This window comes from Lissotriton vulgaris, chromosome 5 (genome assembly GCF_964263255.1).
Source record: "Lissotriton vulgaris chromosome 5, aLisVul1.2, whole genome shotgun sequence".
Classification (NCBI taxonomy): domain Eukaryota; kingdom Metazoa; phylum Chordata; class Amphibia; order Caudata; family Salamandridae; genus Lissotriton; species Lissotriton vulgaris.
In genome coordinates, this window is record NC_141693.1 from 811,199,733 (window position 1) to 811,224,105 (window position 24,373).

General features: G+C 43.0%; 1 protein-coding gene across 2 annotated transcripts in view; it reads right to left on the reverse strand.

Moving 5' to 3' along the window:
* Positions 1-650: 650 nt before the first annotated feature.
* The window catches only part of PLA2G12B (phospholipase A2 group XIIB), a 170,242-nt gene continuing 146,519 nt past the window's right edge, over positions 651-24,373 (reverse strand). For both annotated transcript variants that reach the window (XM_086922284.1, XM_086922285.1), the window contains exons 3-4: positions 13,799-13,964; positions 651-2,060 (exon numbers count right to left, since the gene is read on the reverse strand). In XM_086922284.1, coding sequence (XP_086778410.1) covers positions 1,942-2,060; positions 13,799-13,964 — 285 coding nt within the window. In that variant the 3' untranslated portion in view covers positions 651-1,941. The remainder of the gene's footprint in view (positions 2,061-13,798; positions 13,965-24,373) is intronic.

The window sequence follows — 24,373 nt, forward strand, 5'->3', positions numbered from 1 at the left end:
TATGCCCTGGGCACCTGTAGTGCACTTTACTAGGGACTTATTAGTAAATCAAATATGCCAATTGTGGTTAAGCCAATGTTACCATTTTATAGCAGAGAGCTCATGCACTTCTGTACTGGTTAGCAGTGGTAACGCACCCACATTCCAAAAGCCAACGAAAACTAATTTTAGGGAACAGGGGAGGAGGAAGGCAAAATGTTTGGGGTTACCCCACAGAAAGGACCATTTCCAACAGGTATGATGTCAGTTGGCCCAGCTGCCACCACAAAGAACATACAACCATACAGCCTTGCGTGCAAATCTGCACTGACATGTGGTGTCCTGAAATACAATCTATGTTGTCAAAAACAAGAAAGGCTACAAGAAGGGCGGTCAGAAAGTAGAATACTGCCTCAAACATTGTGCAGTCACTCCTCTAAGTAACGACAGGCGCTGTCTTTTTGACCAGGTGTATATGCCAGATGTGTGCTCTATGATGTTGTAGAAGTCCCAATAATGTATTGAAGCAGCTCTTAGTTTCTTGAAAGACGTGTGACGTGTTTACTCGGACCAGTCCTTAGTATTAAACTGCATTGTAAAACCACTAAGACGGTAACTTTAACATTCATTTGTTGCTGTCCTATAAGAACGGGAGATTATGCTACAGAGCATACAATAAAGTGTTTATTTATTCAACTCTAAACATTACTCCCATTTTAGCTCATTTAAATATGGGTGGTATCTGAAAAATAAACTTGCACTATTACAGGCATGGATACGCAGCATCCTATATGGTGTTAGCCATTTACGAAAGTAGTTGAGCCCTGCCTAGAGAAGATGAAATAATTGTTGGTGGTCTGACAAAATATTTCAAAACACAACAAAGTTAACCGTTAGAATTATCATTGATAACGAGTGGTTCATTTATATTTGTTTTATCAATATTGTTTATACACACACATTCTGAACGTGACAATAAAGACTATACATATATACTTAATCTTCACAAGCTACATGATTGCCTACATTTAAGAACCAGGCATATATCTCTTCAGAAAGGTATCCTGGGCACATAATCTCTAGCAAAGCTATCCACCTATATGAACATGTAAAGCTGATTTTATTAAGCTAACCTCCATCAGCGGAAAAAACATCTCAGTCTAAAACAAGCATATATTTTAAGAACAGGCACATTTAATTAAAAACTATTCCTACAATGTGGCTAATTCTACCTTTTGTAAGCAAGTAAACAATGAGAGCAGGTAGTAAACAGCATGTGCTTTGCATTGGTTCAGAAATATTGCACGTCTTGTGTAGTGTAGTGTGGTCTTGAGCTGTCTTGAAATAGATTGAATTGGGTTACAGTATATATGGGTGTGTAGTACATTGTAGTGGGATTGGTTGCATCCAATTGGTGGGATGGGTTCAGATTAATTGTGCAGTAATGTGTTGTTTTGTGTAGAATAGCATAGAGTGGCAGGTAGTAGAGACTAGTGTTAGTAATGTTATCAGCATGTGCAAGGCGGCGAATGAGCCACTAAAGTGGCCTTAGGGTCCTGGAACCACAACATGCAGCAGGACCACAATGTTGGTTGGTACCAGGAGAAGATTTCCAATGTAATCCGAATCTAGAGTGGAATCCTGATTACGAACATATATAAATACATGTAGATCTCATCCACATTATTTTACTCACAAAACGTCACTTGTTAACTTTTTTTAGAATTAATTAAATACGCTGATAACAGTTGTCAACGTGGCATGTATAGGTACCAACGACACATTCTAATTCGTAGATAGGCGTGGTGCCTTTAAAAAGGACATCTCCAGGAGGAGCATTAAAACGTTGCCAAGATGCAGCCAATCTACAGTCTTTGGTGAAAAGTAGATGGATGAGAAACAACAGTTCGTTGGTAGCGAGGCTGACCGGAAGACTGAAGATGCCTCGTGCCCTCGACTTCCTCAGAGCTCTTCCCGCTCTTCCTCGTTACAGATGCAGGAGGCTCTCTGACTGTTCATGAAGGGCCGGCAGCCCAGAGTCCAGACGGTGTTGAAGACTGTGTCCGCAACGGACTCGCAGGCTGCAAGGGCGAGAAAAACATAATGTTTCATAGTTCCATATGTGACCCTGTTTGATAGACCTGCCTGTTAGCCCTTCACTGTAGTCTACAGCTGCATTCTCAGCATGACTTATGCGTAAGCTTCACCTAACAAAAGTATACAATCCAGCTATAAAGTGAAACCATCCTAAATATCCTAAAACTTCTAAAACAAGGGCACCACCTGGATCCCGATTCAGCTCCAGGTGCAAACCATGGTCTATTAGTATGAACACGGTGCTGACTAACCCTTTCGCCACACGCCACTTTCCTCTTTAAAACAACCAGACCAGTCTAATACAATGGTTTACAAAGATTTTAGGCCCATGTATTTGCCATTTTATTCCAACTCGTGCTACAGATGTCCATATTTTGTGTAAGTGTCTGTGTTATTCTATATAATGCTACACGGATCAAGTTTTTCTTTTTTTTTTGTTGGGACGGGGGACAAATATCACCCCAGATGCATGATTAAAATTAAGTTGCCTGTTAGTAAGTGAACGGGCTTACCCTGTAGAAATAGAAACAGCCGCCCAACACTGCTTCTCAGCCTTCAAGTAATCAATAATATGGTCTTGCATTTTTTTTACTTTCAATGAAAAGCTAATGATGTACAATAAATGTTTACATATGTATATTGCAAAAAAAGTAAATTTAGGTGTTCGTAGGTAGATACATTTCTGATGAATACAGGTCACATTTGAATTTTTTAACATAGGTCACTCATCTAAAACTTTAACAACCTTACCCATTGTACAATCTCTAATACTACAAGCATTTGCAATGCAATAGGTCTCGCATTAGGAAAGTTTGAGCTATTGGTCTTGTAAATGTAACATTTTGTATTCATGTGTTGGTTTTGAAAATAGCGAAATTAATAGCTTTGTCATTTACAATGCCAATAGTTTTAACTTTTGCGAATGTGACACCTATAGCATTTGTAATACAATATGTGTTTTTTAACGTGACTTAGATGTATTGATATTACAAATAACAATGGCATTTAAAAAAAATAATTAATACTTAAATAAAAGTTATTGTAATTTATAATGGCAATAGCTTAAACTTTTGTAAATAATATTTGTGAAGATTATGTTCAGTGTTTTTTATTGTGACGAAAATCCAAGAACAGAAGTGAAATATTAACAACTTTTTGTGACATTTGTAAAAAAGCTTGAAACATTGAGAGAACATATTTGAACCAGTTGTTGTTGAATGGTTGGACAGATTGATGCTGTGGTGGCGCTGAGTGATGTTGTGGTGGCGACGAGTGATGCTGTGACGTTCAGTGATGCTGTGGTAGCACATAGTGATGTTGTGGTGCCCCTGAGTGATGTTGTGGTGGTGCTGTGGTGATGCTATAGCTAGATAGAGTGAGTGTGATAGATAGAGTGAGGGCAATAGATAGATAGAGGTAGGGTGATAGATAGATAGATGGATAGATAGATAGATAGATAGATAGATAGATAGATAGATAGATAGATAGATAGATAGATAGATAGATAGATAGATAGATAGATAGATAGATAGATAGATAGAGTGAAGGTGATAGATAGATAGATAGATAGATAGATAGATAGATAGATAGATAGATAGATAGATAGATAGATAGATAGATAGATAGGAGTGATGGCGATAGATAGATAGATAGATAGATAGATAGATAGATAGATAGATAGATAGATAGATAGATAGATAGATAGATAGAGTGATGGCGATAGATAGATAGAGTGAGGGCGATAGATAGAGTGAGGGCGATAGATAGATAGATAGATAGATAGATAGATAGATAGATAGATAGATAGATAGATAGATAGAGTGAGGGCAATAGATAGATAGAGTGAGGGCAATAGATAGATAGAGTGAGGGCAATAGATAGATAGAGTGAGGGCGATAGATAGACAGAGTGAGGGCGATAGATAGAGTGAGGGCGATAGATAGATAGATAGATAGATAGATAGATAGATAGATAGATAGATAGATAGATAGATAGAGTGAGGGCGATAGATAAATAGATAGATAAATAGATAGATAGATAGATAGATAGACAGATAGATAGATAGACAGACAGACAGATAGATAGATAGATAGATAGATAGATAGATAGATAGATAGATAGATAGATAGATAGATAGATAGATAGATAGATAGATAGATAGATAGATAGATAGATAGATAGAGTGAGGGCGATAGATAGGATTATACCTGCTTGTTGATGGTTTCAAAAGCCGTCAGAGCATCAGAAAGTTGAAGAAGAATGCTGATGCTCATTTGCAGATCCACAGCCTTGTCACGATGCTGGATGCCAACAAATTGGCCTCACAAAATTATTAGGAGCTGATAGAAATGCAGCAAGGGGGGAGGAGCCAAGATGGCCGACAGGACGGACGTGTAGGCTCCCGGCTCCGCGAGCTTCTTACTCTCGCACCGGCATCCTGCGTTTAATCCTGACTAAAACTTGCGGTGACACGACGGATTGAACGCGCTGCTTGTAACCGCGTTTTTTCGAGGTCTCTGCTGGCTGGTTTGATGGTGAACTCGCTGCGCGAGCCGTCTGCCGTCACTATCCCTGGACCCTGCCCCGATCGCCGCTGCTGAACCTGCTACACCGGAGTCCGGGGGACGGATTGTGGAGGTGTCGATGTTCGAAGTGGCGCTTCCGCCTGCAGAAGGAGACGGTGTGGCCCCCTCCCGACCTGGTGAGACTCCTGCCTTGGTGGCGATGCGTGCTGGCGGGACAGGATCCCTTCCCCCGCCGCCTCCTTTGTTGTGATGCGGGTGGGCTGAGTCGACACCATCTTGCGGTGCCTTCTCTGCCGTGGATCTGTTTGGCGGTCCGGCGGCAGAGGGGCAATCATGGAGAGCTGCTCTGCATAGTGAGCAGTACTTTTACCGACGCCCCTGCCTGATGCTGTGTGTCACGGACGCCGCCGCTCTTTCTCCACCGGGGTCCTCGTGAGGAGACGAAGATGGCGCCGGTCTCTGAGGACGGGGATGGGAGTGCTTCCCTGTCCCATGTCTGCCCTGTCCCGCCTGCCCTTGCCCATCGCGGCGGACCGTTGACGTCGACCCAGTGCTGGCTTTGTGTGGGACCGCGGTGGGCCCTGGACTACAGCGATATCCTGGGAGCCATTGCGGACCTACGGACTGAATGGCAGCGTAACACTCGCCAGCTGGGTCGCAAGCTTGACGAGGTGGCATTTGTACTGGGGTGCATGAGACGATCGGACCCCCCGCTGCCCACATATGCTCCTCAAGTGGATACTGTGTCTCGGCAGGCTTATCCAGTACAGCGGGCGCTCCCTGGATACAATGACTCGGCTCCACCCGCCGACGGAGACTCGGCTACATTGTCTCCCCTTATTCCGGAGCCTGGGACTCTGCCTCTGCAGTTGCTGCCTTTGCATCGCTCGCTGTCTCCTCGGTTGTTGGTCCTCCCTGCTACATCTGCCCCCGGAGTCTCTTATCTTCATCGACAAAATGTGCCTCCTCCTGTATGCGTCGATAAGCTGATCCTTTTTGACATTGGACTTACTGATGATTGGGGGCATCCATTCCGCTCTCCTATGTTTCTTCTTCATCGAGGACGGCCATCTTGGTCCTTTGTTCTTCTTTCGACTTGCTTTCAGCGGTGGCCATTTCTGGAAGGTTTTCAACGCTCGGGCCAGGGTTGACGGCATTCCTTGCGCTGACTTTGTCTGTTTGGCTGGCGGAGACCCGGACTGGACTAATATCTTGGAATTGTCAATAAGCTCTGTGTAATGTTTTTCCCACTTGAGGTTTTAATTGCTGGGCACGTTTGCTGGTTCGTATCTATGGGGTGGGAATTCTGTGGACAGGCAGTCCGATGGTAAGTGCTAATGGAGACGTCTTCCCTGGGTTTTTAATTGTTCTGCTGGCTCGTACCTAAACTGTCTTACTTCTTAGATACATTGTGTGACTATAATGGTGCTATTATTCTTCATTTACTGATGCAAAAGCCTTGTTCTTCTGTGGGTTATAATTGCTGGGGCGTGGATTTGGTGCGGGCCGGGAGTTTAGGATTCCTTCTCTTCCTCTCTATATTTCAGGCATTATTGGTATTAAATTCCTTTTTCTTTTCTTCCTTTTCTGTTTCTAAATTTCGGGTTCTTTATGGGGCGACAGACACACTGCTGGGGGGGGGGGTAGGCCGTAGCCTCTGCATGAGTGTAGGGTGGGGGGTTAGATTTCATTTATTATTTAGTTTCTATGGGCCTTAATTTTCTCTCTCTATCTGCGCTTTTCTTATCTCTTTCTGCTCTGGGTCCGCGGTAGGGGTAGGTGGGGAGTGGGTAGCTATGTACGTGATGCGCAAAAGCTGACTGACGATCCTTCTGTTTATACTTGAACCATCATACTGTTTGGGGGATGCTGACTCCTGCTGCTATTACAAACTCTGATGTTGCCTGCTCATGTTCTTAAGTTCTGTGCGGACTCAGCTCTCTTTGACTACTATTCTTCATTATTTGCATTTCGAACAAAAACTTTAAAAAATTAACCTTCAATGCTTCTGTTTCTCGGTGGCACGGATTATTTCAGTGTGGCGCTTCTTGACTCTAGTTGCAACGTGATGTCACTGAGAACCTGTATTGCTCACTTTTGTGCTTCAAATGTACCGTGGCCGGCCTGACGGTTGTAGGCCCGTATTTGTTTCCCTTTTTCATGCACAATAAAGGTTTACAAAAATTAAAAAAAAAAAAAAAAAGAAATGCAGCAAGGAAAGTTGCAGGCACATGTGCCTCACATGATCATCAGACGTAAAGACATTCTTACTCAGGTCTCAGAATGAATCACACCGGCTTCGCAGAAAGCATTCCAGGGAGTTCCAGATCAGGCTGAGTAGCAGCTTGCAACTACGGCCTCAACAAGCTTCATATTTCATCCTTCTCACCTCAGGGTGCTCACACTAAACTTGGTCTTTAGCTGAACAGAGCATTTTTCTGCACAAGTTCAGCAGTTTACTTCCTGTCCCCTTTAGTAACAGCGGCGGAGGAGCTTCTTCTTGGACCCGCGGCATGGTCCATACCCCTGAAGATGAAGACAGCCAAGTATTATGGCTCTGGTCCACATCTTCTACACATTTGTGCTGAGCTACTAGACATGACAGGTGAACTCTGGATATAGTATAAAGGCCAGCCGTTCCTTGAGGACAAAGTTCCAAAGCAACCGTGCAGTCAAATACATTTTAATTTTGTGGGGAAAGGATCCTAATAAAGTGGCGTTTCCTTTTAGTTGGCCACAGCTTTGTGGTAACAAGTAGTAGGTGATAATCAAGGCACAAGCCCTAAAAAAAAAAAGAAGTGGGGGGACTAACCAAGGTAGGCAGTATGCAAGTGACATCATGCCCTGTGGTATCACAGCGCATGACATCACAATGCTTGACGCCACATCGCTTGACATCGCACATGCCATCACAGGAAGTGACCTCAGATATTAAGACCTCACACATGTTTAGCACATCTAGGTGCATTACGAAATTAAAAAAATTAGATTTTGCACCAGGGTCATGCCAAAAAATTGCACAACCCCAGCAGTTTCAGAACTCTGCCACAAAGAAATTGCCAACAAGGAGAAATATGGCAGTCGATCTGTTCTGCTTAATAGGTTGCAAAGTCTGCTTTTTAAAATATCTTATAGGGTTAAGGCACCACTGCAGGGATTAATAATAATGGTAAAATAACTCTGGAGGTTAACACTTTTGCTTGAGAGATCTGTGTTCTGTCTATTCACAGATTAGAATCAAAGTAGTATAGAAGATTAACGTGTCTCCTGTAAAATACATCATGTCATATGCAGATGACCGATTTTTATATTATGCAGATAGGTAAGTGGGTTACTGCTTTTAACACAGATCCTTTTGTTTCTTGCAGTTCATATATTGAAACCCTCTAGATATAGCACAGTGATCCACTAAGGATATGTGACTTCTACACCCCGGAACACTCTCTGTCTTATATAACACACCTTGTACATTGTTTTACACACTTAAGTAATTTATTGCAAATGTCTAATGTGTATGTTTTGTTTTACTTACCTAAATACTCGGACAGACTAAGAGTTCGGACATTTTTCAGTGCACGCATATGTCTTATATACAGGAACTGAACAAAGTCAAAAACATGTCTCTCTCAAGTACCTGTGAAGTAATAGCAAGCTGTGTGCCTTCGTTTCCCCTCTGTTGCATTTGCATCTAAGCGCAAGGCTCAGGAAGATATTGGATCAAAAGGTGGTTTGATAACCCCTTAACGTTTGAGCCAGCAGGAGGCGAAAATAAAAAAGTCCCCTCCCTGCCTGAAAGTTGCTGCTGGGAATCGAAAGCAGACAACATTCTGGTACTGCTGAACGGTAGAGAGACAAAATATCGAAATTAAAATATCGATATACAATAATATCGATGTTTTAATTTCGATGGTATAGATTAGGGGAATAGGGTGTAACATAATTAAATTAAATTAATTAAATAGATTGTATTTATTTATTGGTATCTATTAATTAATTGTTAAATAATTAATTGGTAATTTTTTATTATTATATAATAATATTTATTCTAAATAATTTAGTAATAAATATTGTTTATTCTTGTAAATATCTTGTTAATTCATTATTAATTGGTAATTAATTATTAATTGGTAATTAATATGTTAATTATTTGATTTATAATTACATTAATGTAATAATATTAATTGTTATTAATTGATTAATTGATATTTATATTAATTGTGTTTTTTGTATGTGTAGTGTGTTGTGTGGTAAAGGGGGAGTAGTGTGGGAAGTCATTTTTACCCTCATGCTATCCAACGCTTTCCCTACTGTTGCACCCTCTGGAGTGGGTATATTAATTTTTACCCCTACGCTATCCAACGCTTTCCCTACTGTTGCACCCTCTGGAGTGGGAATAGTAATTTTTACCCCTACGCTATCCAATGCTTTCCCTACTGTTGCACCCTCTGGAGTGGGATTAGTAATTGTTACCCCTACGCTATTCAACGCTTTCCCTACTGTTGCACCCTCTGGGGTGGGAATAGTAATTTTTACCCCTACATTTCCAACGCTTTCCCTACTGTTGCACCCTTTGGAGTGGGAATAGTAATTTTTACCCCTACGCTATCCAACGCTTTCCCTACTGTTGCACCCACTGGAGTGGGAATAGTAATTTTTACCCCTACGCCATCCAACGCTTTCCCTACTGTTGCACTCTCTGGACTGGGAATAGTCATTTATACCCCTACGCTATCCAATGCTTTCCCTACTGTTGCACTCTCTGGACTGGGAATAGTCATTTTTACCCCTACGCTATCCAATGCTTTCCCTACTGTTGCACTCTCTGGAGTGGGAATAGTAATTTTTACCCCTACGCTATCCAAAGCGTTCCCTACTGTTGCATCCTCTGGAGTGGGAATAGTAATTTTTACCCCTACGCTATCCAACGCTTTCCCTACTTTTGCACCCTTTGGAGTGGGAATAGTAATTTTTACCCCTACGCTATCCAACACTTTTCCTACTGTTGCACCCTTTGGAGTGGGAATAGAATTTTTACCCCTACGCTATCCAACGCTTTCCCTACTGTTGCACTCTCTGGAGTGGGAATAGTCATTTTTACCCCTACGCTATCCAACGCTTTCCCTACTGTTGCCCTCTCTGGAGTGGGAATAGTATTTTTTACCCCTACGCTATCCAACGCTTTCCCTACTGTTGCAATATGTGGAGTAAGTATATATATTAATTTATATGTCGAATTTTTTATGTATTTTAAATGTATATGTATTAGTTATTATTTTTTAAATATGTTTAAATGATTATATTTATAATTAGTTAAATTAATTGTGTTTTTAAATTAATATTAATACATTTAAAAAAACGATAATTTTAACTTCGATATTTTTGTACTACGATATTTTTTTCTCGATATTTTTGTACTTTCCTTTATGTAGATAGAACTCCGATATTTTTGATGTCGATATTTTTGTGTCGATTTTTTTGTATGTCTATATTCTGTCTGTCGATATTATGTCATAGATCCCTGCTGAACGTATTCTGGTGTCTCAAAATTGCACCAGAACAAGTTAGGCATATTTTATGGGGCCCAGATTCTTGGCAGGGTGGGCGGTGTCTACCCATTGAAAATAGTGGGTAGATGCCATTTACCTGTGTGTACCCCCGACTTGTGCCCTGGTGATACTGTCATCTGCTTATTGTGTCCAGGTAGACTGATTCTGCTTCCAGTATCAATCCATACTTTGAGCCCGTGGCTGCAAGTGGGCCCATTTTAGGGGTGGACTGGAGAGCCAAAAGCAGCACTGGCACGAATGTTGAAACCAGCCCCACCCCTTCTTCTCCTCCTAACTTAGTCTTTGTTTTTCCATCCATCCATTCTCTCTCCTTCTCTCCTCTTTCTCGTCGCCCTCTCTAATTGCTTACTCTCTACCTTCCCGTTCCACTACGTTCTCTCTCTCTTGAAGCCTCTACATGCTTGCTATAATTATTCTTGGGGAGCTGGGAAAAGTGACAGAGGTGCCAGGAGCGTCCCTGGGCTTTCAAAACAGGCCCCCAAGGGCCTCTGAGGAAATGTCCAGTGTTATAAAAGGCCGTCTAGCTGTGTTCACTGGCGCTTTTTTGGGCAGCAGCACTTATTTGTCCAAAACAGATTTTGATCCATAGAAAGAGAGAGAGAAAAAAGACAAGATGAAGAAAGGAGGAGGAAGAGGAAGATTGAAAAACTGTAACAAAATGGGGAAAGCAAGGATGTAAAGAACCTGCATAAAAGAGATAAAGAGGCACAAAGTGTATGATGATGTGATAAAGATGATGGTGATAAAGGTGAGGAGGTGGACTCAAGATTATGCAACTTGGTATTTGACTCCCCAACCTTAGCTAGCACAGGCTGCAGGCTTACTGAGCAAATCTTTGGGTCCCAGCACTTATTCTTTAACAAACTAAGCACTGTTCAGCACAAAGAACAGGATGCAGGGTATAGTCAGGAAATAAAGTCTTACTGAAAAGGATGTGGTACTTTTGGATTTGAGTGCCACATTTGTTACGGTAGACCACACAATGCTAACTCAAAGACTGGAGAATGTTGGAATCAGAGGAACAGCTAATCAATGGGTTGCGTCATTTTTGAGTGACAGAACCTTCCAATGTATGGAGGCCGGTTTTAAGTCAGATTCTCTCTCAGCATCATGGGGAGTCCCTCAGGGATCCTCCCTGAGTCCGACTCTTTTTAACATTTATTTTAGCCCTATGACACATATAACACAGGAATTTGGTATCTCCATCGTGTCATATGCCGATGACACGCAATTAGTGTTCTCAATCTCAGACTCTCTCAAATCAGACCACAGACAACTTGTCCCTTGCCTGCAAAAAATTTGAGCTTGGCTGGTGGACTGTAGACTCAAACTGAATGGGGACAAAACAGAACTAATGATTTTGGGCAACAACTTTAAGTCTCGCTCTGAGATTTCTTGTCCCGCCAGCTGGGGGCCATCTCCTCCACCCCAAAGCAGCCATAAAAAACCTAGGTATGTGGTTGGACTAGAACCTATCAATGGAGGTCCAGGCCAAAAAATTATCTGGTACCTGCTTTGGGATACTACGCTTGATTAGAAAAAAAATATCACTACTCCCAGAGGACTCTATGAAGACTGTAGTCCAAGCCTTAGTGGTATCAAGGCTGGATTTACGGCAACTCCCTCTTTCTTGGCTCTCCTAAATATGTAACAAACGGATTACAAATTGTGCAGAATGCAGCTGCCCGACTGCTGCTGAACATACCCAGACAACGCTCAGTCAGACCAGCACTGAGAGAGTTGCACTAGCTCCCGATTAAAGCCAGAATCAAATTTAAGTCCTTAAGTTTGGCCCATCGAGCCATGTACGGGAGGGGCCCTGCCCTCATTCAAAAGCTGGTTTCCCACTACTCTGCCCGTCGACAACTTAGGTCAAGCTCAAAATTCATGATGAAAGTGACCACATTCAAAAGAGCCAGATGGGGTGGAAGATCTTTCACCCATCTGGTACCAACACTCTGGAACAGCTCGAACCCAGAGCTCCGACTCATTGAAAATGAAGCATCCTTCAAAAAAAGATTTAAGACATGGCTTTTCCCATAAACCCAAGTGCTTACTGCTTCTATTCTGTATCACCTCAGTGCTGAGATGCCCAAGGGTAGTCATGCGCTTTATAAATCCCCTAAATCAAATCAAATCTAATCACACAATGATGCCACGCTAGGCATAGTTCAGTTTTGGTAATTTCTACTATAGGTCCTTCTTCTGGTGGGTAATTCAAATTAAACAGTGCACACAGAAGCACACTCTGAATACAGCCAGGGAGGATGTATGTGACTACATTGAGGTAAAGAAATATTACATCAACTACCTCACCTACCATTCTCACGGTAAGTATATACTTACTATTATTAACTGCATATATACTTACTTTGACAATGTAGTAGTTGTAAATGTAATGCACATAATACTTTTGGCATGTAAGATCAAGAGAGTAGCCAGAAAATTAAAATACCTCCACATTGAACCATGCAAGCAAACCAAGTGAGCATTACACTCCCTGGAAATACTCCTTTGACTCTTCTATTCAAACATTAATCCATTCATCCTTTCATCCCTTCATTCACCCACTGATAGCCACCATTTTACTTTTCTATTCTGTCATCCCTTCATTATTTAATCCATCATTCAACGGTTCACCCTTCCTTCAATCCATGCATCAATCCATCCAACCATCATATGACTTTGCCATCCCTCAATAAATCCATCTAACTATCAATTGATTACTTTGCCCAACCATTCATTCCCACTCTAATTTTTCCAGTTACTCTACCATCGATTCATCCTTTTAACTATCCAACCTTCTATCCATCTCTCCTTTCACTCTGAATCCATTCTTCTTTCTTATTACTATTCCTTCCTCTCTTTCACCTTTCCTTCCAACCTTCCTTCTTTCTTTTACGTTTCTATCTAGCCGTCTCTCTTTCTTCCTCGCTGCTGCTTGCGCTCCTATTTTATCATCGATGTTCCTCATTTTCTTAAATGCATCTCTCTCGTCCCTTTCGCTGATACCAGTATTGCCATATCGTTTTTGTCTGCAGTGTTGCACATAGAACAGGCTAATAAAGTACCCCCTACCCGCTGTAGTTTCTGAAGCAGGGGATTCATAATGCACTTCTGCGATATCACATGTGATACAGGGACCAACCACACTCGTCAGCTAAAATGATGGGTCTGATGTTATGGGGGGCAGCTAGCAAGCAGTCTCCAGATTCAGTAAAAAATCTATACCATATTACTATAGCCAGCTGACACCAACCCCTAGCAGTGCTGTGGTCGGGGGATGGGAGTAGTCACCCACTTTAACAGGAGTGCCATTTTGGACACCCCACAAAACCTGCCACTCTGTTGGTGAGGAACACACCATAGTCATGTAGAGCACTGGGCGGGGCACTGACACAGGGTTCTTGCAGCAGAAACATAACGAGTGTATGTGTGAAAGGAATTTCAGTGTTACACAAATGTTTTCTGATTTTGTGTCATTGAAATCTTACATTGTCTTCACTATAGCAAAATAAACTACATTTCTGAAAGAATGAATAAAAACGATGCCAGTTAATGAAATGACCTTATAAAGCACTTTTTTTTTTAAAGTATCAGCATTAATAGAATATTTCACATTATACAGACCTTCCACTTTGGAGACAAAACCCAGGCTTTTTTTGAGGTCAGAGCAGATAGAGTGGAGACACCAACGGAACTTGGCATCACAGCGGTATTTGTTGGCCCCACAGGTATCGTAGCAGGTATCCAATTGATTACAGCACTTGGTCATGGCAGGAATTCCCATGTCCAGCTGAAAAGAAAGGAACAGAGAGAAAGAGACATGTTTAACAGAAAATCGAAGGTCAGACTTGTAGGGATGGTGATGAGTGCTGTGATGGTTTAATATTTTATGAGGATACAATTACTAGAAGACTTGCAGCTGCACCTGTGTCGGATAACAGAGTACACCTTGTTTCTGTATAAATGGTATTTTGAGGAGAAGTAATAGGCACTACAGCTATACACAGCAGCAAGCAATATGATAACCACTTTTGACAATTATAACTTAACCATTAGTAAATATCACACTCTTTTGGGCTATTGGAGAGAGCGGAGTTTATTGAGTACTGAGGAATACACATTTCTACATCTGGGCAAGCCGGTAGCACTTTGCTTTTATATGATAACAAAATCCCATAAGAACAGGGGGGTTAATTATCTCTGTAAATAATAGATTTCTTGTGCACACTCTTCTATCTATCTTGATTTCTTCCTGTTGCCTTATTTACTCAATCGATCCTCTTACTGCAGGAACAGCACTGACTTCATCACCAAGGTGGGTGGGATACCCTGGAATTCACATTATACCTTAGTAGCCATGGATGTTGTGTTGCTGTACACAGGCATTGACCATGATCTGGGGATCCAGGTATGCAGGCATTTTTTCTGTGACAAAGCTATACATGATCACTCCATGATACTACTCGAAATGCTAAGATTTTGTTTAGAGAAAAACTTTTTTTCTGTTCAGTGAAGTGTGGCATCACCTACGGATTGGAACAACGATGGGCAGTTTTGCTCCAAGCTATGCAAGAATTTTCATGGGCTGGTGGGAGTAACATATGTGGGTGGATGAAAATGAGAAATGGACTAGACATATAACCTTTTGGACAAGTTACATTGACAATCTTTTTATTATCTAGGATGGTCCTAAAGATCAGTTGCATGATTTTCTAGCACCTATTTCACATAATAACCTCAACCTGTCCTTCACACACAAGAAACATGATAGTTGATGAGACCGTACACACCAGTCTTTTCTGCAAGAGCACAGGAGATAACAGTGTGCTTCATAGTCATACCCCGGGGAAACTGAAGTGGAGTAATCCCTTTGGAGAACTCTCCAGGGCCAAGCAAAACTGCAGTACAGCACTGGCATACCAAGAGGAGGCGGAAAGGATGAGTAACAGGTTTAGAGCCAGGGGTTACCTCTGGAAGATTATCAAAGCAGCTAGTGGAAAAGCAAGCAGTATAACTAGGCACAGCCTCCTCAGGAAGAAGATAAAAAGCAAGGAGGACCCAAACAAAGTCAGACTCATCATTACTTTTAATTGTGAGTCCAATACCATCAAACATAGGCTCTACACAAACTAGCATCTGGTTAAGTCGCACTCAGTGATATGGGGCAAAGTGCCCCTCCATCCTTTGGTGACATACCGTAAGTCAAGATCTAATAGAGAAGGTTTAGTACACAGCCACACTGGTATAAAAGGCAGAAGGGAGGGTTGGATGAAATAGCAAAGGGACTTCTACAAGTGTGGAAGATGTAAAGCGTGTAAGAGAAATCGCAACCTGAAAAGTTTACCAATGAGCAAGACACACACCATCAATAAGATTATCACATGTAGCAATGACTATTGCATATATGTTTCACTATGCCAGAGTGGTAACCGATATGTGGGAAGCACTATCTTTCCAGTGAAGAAGAGAGTATTTGAACATTACAGGGCGATAAAGAATTGTGATGTCAATTACGCTGTAGCCAGACACTGCTCTAAGTTACATAACGAAAACCCTGACCTTTTGTCATTTTTGGGTATTGACAGGATCACAAGTAGCATATGTGGTGGAGGCAGAGAAAAGAAGCTTAGGGCCTGATTATGAGTTTGGCAGTGTGGGAGTAGGCCGCCACACCACCGCCCTGCTACCACATCGCCAAACCCGCCCTCCTCCACTGCCTGTTTACGAGTAATTTTGGTGTCTGGCGGGTGGCGTGGTGGTCCCGCGGCAGTGCAGTTTAAAGGTTCATAGTGAAGTTTATAACTGCACCACTGCAGAACTGCCCATTGAAGTTCCTACACAGCATGGACTGAGCAGTTCATGCTGTACAGGAACAGGGATGCATTCACACAGGGAGGCTAAACATGTGCCCCCTGCATGCAACCCATGCACCAGGGCAACATAGGGCCCGGCCCCGTAGGTCCCACCTTTGTTTCCCCGAACAGGGATGCATTCACACAGGGAGGCTAAACATGTGCCCCCTGCATGCAACCCATGCACCGGGGCAACATAGGGCCCGTAGGTCCCACCTTTGTTTCCCCACTGCCAGACTTTTCATGACAGGCTCACCTAACCTTTTTCCCTCTTCTATCCCTCCTCTACCCTGCTCAATCCAAATAACTGACTATTCTCCACCACTCACATTACTTTCAAATCTCACTATACTTATTCAAGACTAATCCTTTATGGGTTCCGGAGTAGCGTGCTACTCGCCAAAAAAGCACTTCAACACCCCATCAGGGGTAACAAGTGCAATATAAATGCAAACCTTGTTCCCTCTTCTATTCTGCCACTATCCTTCTCAATCCAAATAACTGACTATTCACCACTCACATTACTTTCATATTTCATTATACTAATTCAACACTAATCCTTTATGGGTTCCGGAGTAGCGTGCTACTCACTGAAAAAGCGCTTCAACACCTCGCCTGGGGTGGTAAGCGCTATATAAATGTAATTACCATACAATACAATACAATACCTACATGAACAGGTTGGAGGTGGGGAAACTCCTAATATGCCTGGCGGTGCCACTGCAGCCCAGGCTACGAATTGGACATTTTCGTTTTTCTGGAGGTATGGTATTTGTCAGTGTGCACACATATTTATTTTGTTTTTATAGACAGTTTGTTTCTCCTTTCAGTTGTGCTATATGTTGTTGCGTGCTCATAAAATGTGTACAGAGGTGTACGTTAACATGACTTGGGATTTAACCCATTTTCTTTATCATTTAAGTCTTTCTTTGTTGTTTTGGTTATATGACATTACTGTTTTAAAAGAAGGGGAGTCTTTTTAGGAAGAGGCAAATATTCAATTCTTAATATGACTCTAGCCACATGCCTTTCTATTGCTAGCAGAGACAAAAATGTACACATTGTTCCATGAGTAATATACCTGCCACTGGGCTATGATATCCTTTTCATTTTGCAATTTGTATTTCGTGTTTTTGATTTAACACTTTTTTGCATTTCATTTATTCTATATGCATTGCCATTTGTATAACTATGGGCACTGTAACTCTTCTTTCTCACTGGCTCAATTTGCTGAGATCAACCGGCACTGCATGTCACAATGTAAAAAGCATTAATATGTAACACCGGTTCCCCATTAGAAACAACACTATGTATCCATGTGATTGTATTTTACCTTTCCTTTCCTCCCCAAAACACACAAATCTCTCTAGGGCACTTGCTTACGCTTTTATGCTTACTATGAACTTCATTTCATTTTAATTCATTTATTGTGCTCTAAGCTAATGTAATAGATAGGCTTTAAAGTATATGTGCAACATGAATGTACTAGAAGTCTGTCTGTCTTTACCTCTATGACCACAACATGACACAAGCACACACATATGTTGTTTAGGTCTATGGTTTGTTGTAGGGGTCTTAAGACGATTGTGCACAATGTTTTGTTTGGCCGTGAGGAAGACCTTTGTGGTTGAAACGCATTGCCATCAAATAAACTTATGAAAACTTACTAACTGTGGAGTGTGAGTTCATTCGTGTTTTCATCCTGACACTTTGTTTCTTTGGAATACATAATGGATCTGCACCTGTTTCTCCGCACCGGCCCCGTCAGGTCTAAGTGATCACTATCTGTAGAATTGGTAATATATATATATATATCATCCGACCACACAAAGGGGTGCCCCATACGGAAAAGCCTCTCGGGGTGCATTCAAATGTCTTTAATGAGGGTGCAGCGGGCACAGCTGCGACAGGATACCTTATGAATGACAGCCAGACACGTTTCGGGCTTCTACGCCATTTTTCACAGGCTAGGCACAGAGTCAACAGTGAGGACTGCAGTCACATGTTTATATTTCAAAGATGCCCCTCCCCAACGGGCCTCCGAGACTTAAGGTGTTTGTAGTGCTGCAAAATAAAATAAAACCCCAGTGGGTCTTGATGTTGCTCACAGTCTCATGCACAAATATTTACTACAGTGGGTTGGCATTCATGTCTCCAACCTGCTCCCTGCCAATACCTGTAGCCTTCATCAGGAAAACCACGAGTCCCAGGTACCACGCACTCGTGGTCCACAGATCCCCACTTCCGTGGTGGGCAGTTCCACGACCAGGCAGGCCGTATTATATCCAACAACACAAAGAAGTGCCCCTCTGTGCTTAGCCTGGGTGTGAAGCACGTCTGACTGTCATTCGTAAGGTATGCTGTCGCTGCTGGGCTCGCTGCACCTTCATTAAAGAAATTTGAATCCACCTGAGAGGCTTTTCCATATGGAGCACCCCTTGGTGTTGTTGGAGATAATAGGGCCTGCCTCGTCGTAGAACTGCCTGCCGCGAAAGCGCGGATCTGTGAACCAAAACGCGTTGGTCTATCGCCTTTACCCTAATCATAAGTGTGAGACTTGGCCCTTTCCCCAAAATTTTTTGCCTTTTATTTCCCTTTTAAATCAGAATGCCTTCATGGTAACAACAATGTATAGGCCTTGTGTAGTGAGGAAAGCCCTGTGTACTGTGAAACTGATGTTAAGATGCAGGTGTCTTATACCCCTAACATGGCTGCCACTGACCACTGCTGCTGCAGCGGGGTTTAGTGGGCGCATTCTAGTGGCAGGGCCTGGCTGGAACCCTCCAAACAATGTATCCATCTTAGCCTGCCAGCCTGCCCACAGGTAGAATGGTGGAACCTCCTGGAAGCCTCTGGAACCTTCTGGAAGAGGTGAGGTGACACCAACTGCCACTACCAACTGTCAACTGGCAGTATATAAGGAAAGGGAGGGAGACTTTCCTGGCAGAGTGACTGAGGGGAGACCTGGGGGAGGAACCTACACAGGAGTTTAGGCAGAGGGGCCTAGTCAGGGACTATGATACTGGAAGTGACAGGGCTTAGAGTGCTGCCTTACAAGTATTGAGGACTCCTGTAAATCCCCCCTGACCTAGCCCAGCGGAAGGGAACCCCCAGGGACCACTTGAAGGGATTGGCTGAGAAGAACTTGGAACACCAGCCCCCAATTTATTCCCCCTTCAAGGAACAAGAAACCAAGCAACTAAATCAAGGAACAAGTAACCAAGCAACTAAACTAAGGGCGCAAGAAACATCACGCCAAGAAGAAAACTAAATCACCACAGGACTTTTGAGGAACTACCCAGGTTGGTGCTGTGTTGCTCCCTGTGCCCCCTGACGCCACCTGGGGGTCCCTGCGCGAACCTGTCACTGCTGTGTGGCTTGACCTGTGAACTGCCTTTATTTAAAGTCAGCTACTGCTGAAGCGCTAGCCTCCAGAACTGCCTGAATTTGGCCCCAGCGCCAAGGCTGTCATCTGCTGTGCCCCTGAAAGCGCTATAGTCTATTGGTGTAAGCGCTATTGACTGCCTAAATTAAGCACTGTCTTTTTCCCTCATCTGGAGAAGCGCTGTGTTAGTGCCTCAAGTGCTTTCTTGTGTGCCCCCAGAGGAGCGCTGTGAGGAAGAGCGCTGTATTATGCCTCCAAGCGCGTGACTGGCTGGGAAATGCCGTGCCCTGTGGTAGCGCTGTGAAACCTGCTGTAATTGACCAAGCGCTAGGCCTCTGCGCTAACTCTGGACCCAGGCGCTGGACTGTTCCAGGCTATTGTGCCAATGGATGGTTTTCCCCCGCACCTGAAGCACTGTAGTGCCTGTGAAAAGCGCTGATAATTGCTCCCTTCAAAAGCGCTGTGAACTGAGACTTGTACCCGGTAAAGCGCTGCGAAGTAACCTGCCCAAGCGCTGTTAATCGCTCCGCTGCTGATCCCCTGAGAAGCGCTCTTATGTAACTGTGCCGGTGAAGCGATCGGAAGTAGTGGAAAAGCGCCACTGATCGCAACCTTGCCAAGCGCCTACCTGTAGCGCCTAGTGAAACGCCGTGCTTTGCCCCCAGGCGGCCCCCAGTGCCAGGAGAGGGCCGCCTCAGCAACCGGAGGCGTGAGGGAGAAAAGGCGCTGTTTTTCGGCGTGACCCGGGGCCGCTGTCACCGCCGCGGCCCGGCCGGAGAGTGAGGGATTCCTGCGGCGGCCTCCAGAGCCTGAGGTAGGCCGCCGCGTATGAGGGAAAGGCCGCACTAGGCCTGAGTCCAGTCACCCCACATCACGTGACGGGGGACATGAGCCGCGTCACCGGCCGCGCCCCCGTCGGAGCCGCGCAGCCATTGGCTGTCAGCCTAGAGCCCCAGCGCGAGTCCCCGGCACCCGGAGAAAGCCCTACTGGGCTGAGAATTCATTGTGGAGGGGGATGTGGAGCCTGGAAGCCCCCCTCCGATCTGCCTACCTTGAAGACCTGCCTCGCCCCGGCGCTGGTGCCTCCATCTGCCTTCGCACCGCGCTGGGGTTGTGTGAGGCCTACAAGAGGGCCGAAGCCCTCCCAAGCCACGAGAACCTTCGCAAGGGCCCCGGAGGGCCGAAGTTAAGGTAACCCCCAGGGGAGGTGGGCGGAAGGCCAGAAGAGGCCTGAGTTTGACCTCTCCCCTGGAGAAAACTGTTGTGGGGCCCCTGTTGTGTCCACGGGGTTTTTGAACTGGGCAGCAGCCCTCTGTTGATCCCCTGGCTGGGGAGATGTCCATTGTAGACCGCCTGCCCAGCAGCTGGGAAAGGAGTGCTGCGAGAATGAATGATTACCCACGCTGTACGTGGGGAGATGTTGACTGGCCCTTTACACTAGTGTCCCACCTATGCTTAAGGCAAGGTTAAGGGAATACTAGGGGAGTAGAAGTGCATAGAGTTATCTAAGGAGGTGTCCAATACTCCCTAATGATATGTTTCGCCCAATGAATGGGTTACTTACCTGTGGGAATGTTTGCATAACTGCTGAAATAGCTATTGCCCCTTAGAAATGTTCTATTGCCTATTAGGATGTTCCCTTGGACGGAGGAAATGTTTTATCTTCCCTTTCTTGTTTATTTCTGCCAGGAAAGGTGTTGTTGAACTGCTTATCTTTATGGTAGGAAATGTTTACCCTCATTCAATGATCTGCTGATACCGGCAGCTGGAAAAGGGTTATGGCTTATGTGGCCTGGTTAGATGGCAGGGTTATTCCTCCTTAGGGCAACTGTTAATTAACTGCCTAGTTATTTCATGCCTACTGAAATGTAGCCTGAGTTCTAAAAGGACAGGAACTGCCTATGGTTGATTTCTGAAATGTTTATTCCTGAGTAAGGAAATGTTTTACATTTAATAAAAGGGTTTATACTCATCTAAGGCATGGCATATTCCTGCTGAAGAAAATGTTTACTGTGCATAAATAGCTTTCTTCCTGCTCATAAAAGAGGTTACTTCTTAATTGAAATGTGGATGCATAACTAATAGGAAGTTCTTCTTCAACTGTTGAACTGTCCTATGCTTCAGGCTAGGAAAATGTTCACTCCTACTGGGAGGTATTTATAAAATGGTTAGTCCTGATTAAGGATGTGGTTATACCTACACAAGGGGATGTTATTCTTAATGAAATGTTTTCTCCCACTCGTTGTATTTATTGGAAGCATACAGCTATTTATTTAAATGGTTACGACTAAGGAAATGCTCATCCTTGCTTGGTGAGTCATGGGTGGAATACCTGCAGGAACAAATGCCATGTTATTTGGTTGTCTCCTTAATGCATTTTTACAGGTGCTTTCAAGAAGCAAGGCGAAGGATAGGCCTGTGGTTTTCTGAAAATGTATTTATCTAATATCTGATATTTATTGAATATTTACTATTTATCTAACTAATATTTATTGATCCAATATTTAATATTTATTGATTATTTAATATCTATTCATCCATTATTGATTGCAAGTTTTGATACACATGTATTCTAAATGAATTTATGATTTCCCTGATCCTGCTCTATCTATCTGATTATTTATCTTAATACAAATTACTTGTTTTTATACAAGCTTTGGAGTGGAGTCATTTATTGCTTGCCCAGGTTTCTGTCTCAGTGTGAGTGTGTGCTGCATGATCGCTTTACACTTGTGCTTTCGGATGCCTACCCTCTCGTGCCATGCTACCCTAGGGGACTGGTCGCCTTTATCCTAATCATAAGTATGAAAAAAGAAAAGAAAAATTGAAAAAATCCACGGGAGTGCGAGCTGTTTATTCTTCTGGCTGTGAAGAATTGTGGTGAATATTACAGCTGTTTGGTTCAACCGCCAGATCTCGCACCTACAACGAGTGCTGGAAAGCCTGACGATCGTGAACAAAATATTCAGAGGATTTGTGAAGTCGGCAGTGGTGATCACCAGTTAATTGAGGAGCAGAGCAATCTGAACGCCAAGCAACAGGGAATGCGCTACTCGGAACTGGGAAACCGAGGTAAACGTGTTGAACTGGGAGTGGTGTTTTGAGAGTGTAAACATTCTGAAAGAGTGCAACGCAAGTTAGCGTGAAGCTGGTTAAGTATCGACATCGTGGAACTGTAGCAAGTAAAACCGCAACAGTTTTTCAATGGAGACAAGCGGCAAATAAGCTAATTAAAGTGTCCCATTACAGCTGACGGTGGAAAAGCAATTTCCGAAAGAAAATAATTCTCAACCCCCGAGTGAGTTACCCGGAAGGTTGGGTAACAAATAGAAAAGTATTGTAAAGGTGAATAAAATGGAGAAAAGGGAAGCTAAGAGAAATTAATTTATGGCAACAATGTTTGAAAAAAGCAACATAGAAAGTGAGGTTGAATTGAAAAATACAACAGGGCAAAAGAATACTAAAAGTAAACTAAGGATGTGGGAAAAGTTAAGCAGGAAAGAAATAAACAAATCATGGGAATTAATCACCTTAAAAAAACATATCTAGAGGTGCAAAGTGTGCCCAGAGGCCTGAGGATAATGCTAATGCCTAGCCATCAGGACTCCACAAATGAATTATTGCAAGAATAGGGGATTATATTTTATCCTCATCTTTGGGCCTAATGAATATATTCGTCAAACACATTGAGATTGGCCTGGAAAAAAATCAAGGAACACCTACATGATGCGGAAAAAGAAATATCAGCATTAAAATTAAACACGGAAATGACCAAAATCAAAGAAGACTTGGACAGCCAGATTGAAAAACACGAGGATGTGGCTAGACAACGAAAACAAACAAAATTTCGGCGTCATACAATAGATTATGCCGAAGGACGCATATTCACGTTTGCGCTCAAATTCGATTCTTTCAAACAACAAGCAAAGTCAAATACTGCGGTGGGTACTTCCAGCAGTTTCTCATCTTTAACATCTACTGATCATAGTGAAGGGGAAACGGAACCATCGTCTGACAATGCTAATCTTACTTTTTTAGGAGATATGCACCTGGTTTTACTACAAAGGCAGTGGGAACAGAATCGGATGACACAACAACAACAAAGAGGAAGAGGGCCCAATGTGCCCCAAATACCTAAAGAGAAGAGGAAAAAGGTACAAGTGGGACCTCAGAGAACATAGGTACCACAACGAGGAGTATGCGACAAAAGAAGAACCATCAACAGATGAACTACAGGTGGTAAATCTGTAGAAACTGAGAATATCAGAAGCAGAAACATTGCTACTTAAACGCAGCATAAAATGTTTGTCCCACACAATCAATGGATCTGGCGCAAACAAGGATTGATTTGTACAAGTATATTTGAAAAATCAAACTTTCAAAGTTTTTCATGGAAAAGCAAGATAGACAAAAGCGAACAAGAACAATTGAACAATCAGTATCAACTTTGTTGGTCAAAGACTCTGAAGATTTTTTAACCCTACTGAACCTCAATGCACAAGAGGGTGAGGATATTTCCCTACAAACAGCGTGCCTGCAGTTAGGAGCAGGGTTAAGCGGAAAAAGACCAAATTCTAAATTTTATCCTCAATTGACACCAGGGAACAAAAGTAGACCTATTCCAGGAGGCGGTTATCCAGGATCTATACAAACTAAAAAGATCCAAGAATATGGATAACCTGACGAAATCAGAAAGGGTTGAATTGGAAAGCCTCACACAAGACAACCAATTCGAAATTAAAGTTACAGACAAGGGCGGGACCTGGTGATCTGGAACCGTGCAGCCTATACCACGGAGGCACACCGCCAACTAAGAGATGTTGAATACTAGGAAAAACTGAAAATGAATCCAACAATGCAATTAAAAAAAGATTTGGATGAAAAAATTATAGAATTGGCATCACAAAATGTGATTGAGAGGAAGAACGAAAATATCTAACTGTGGATCATTCAATAACGGCT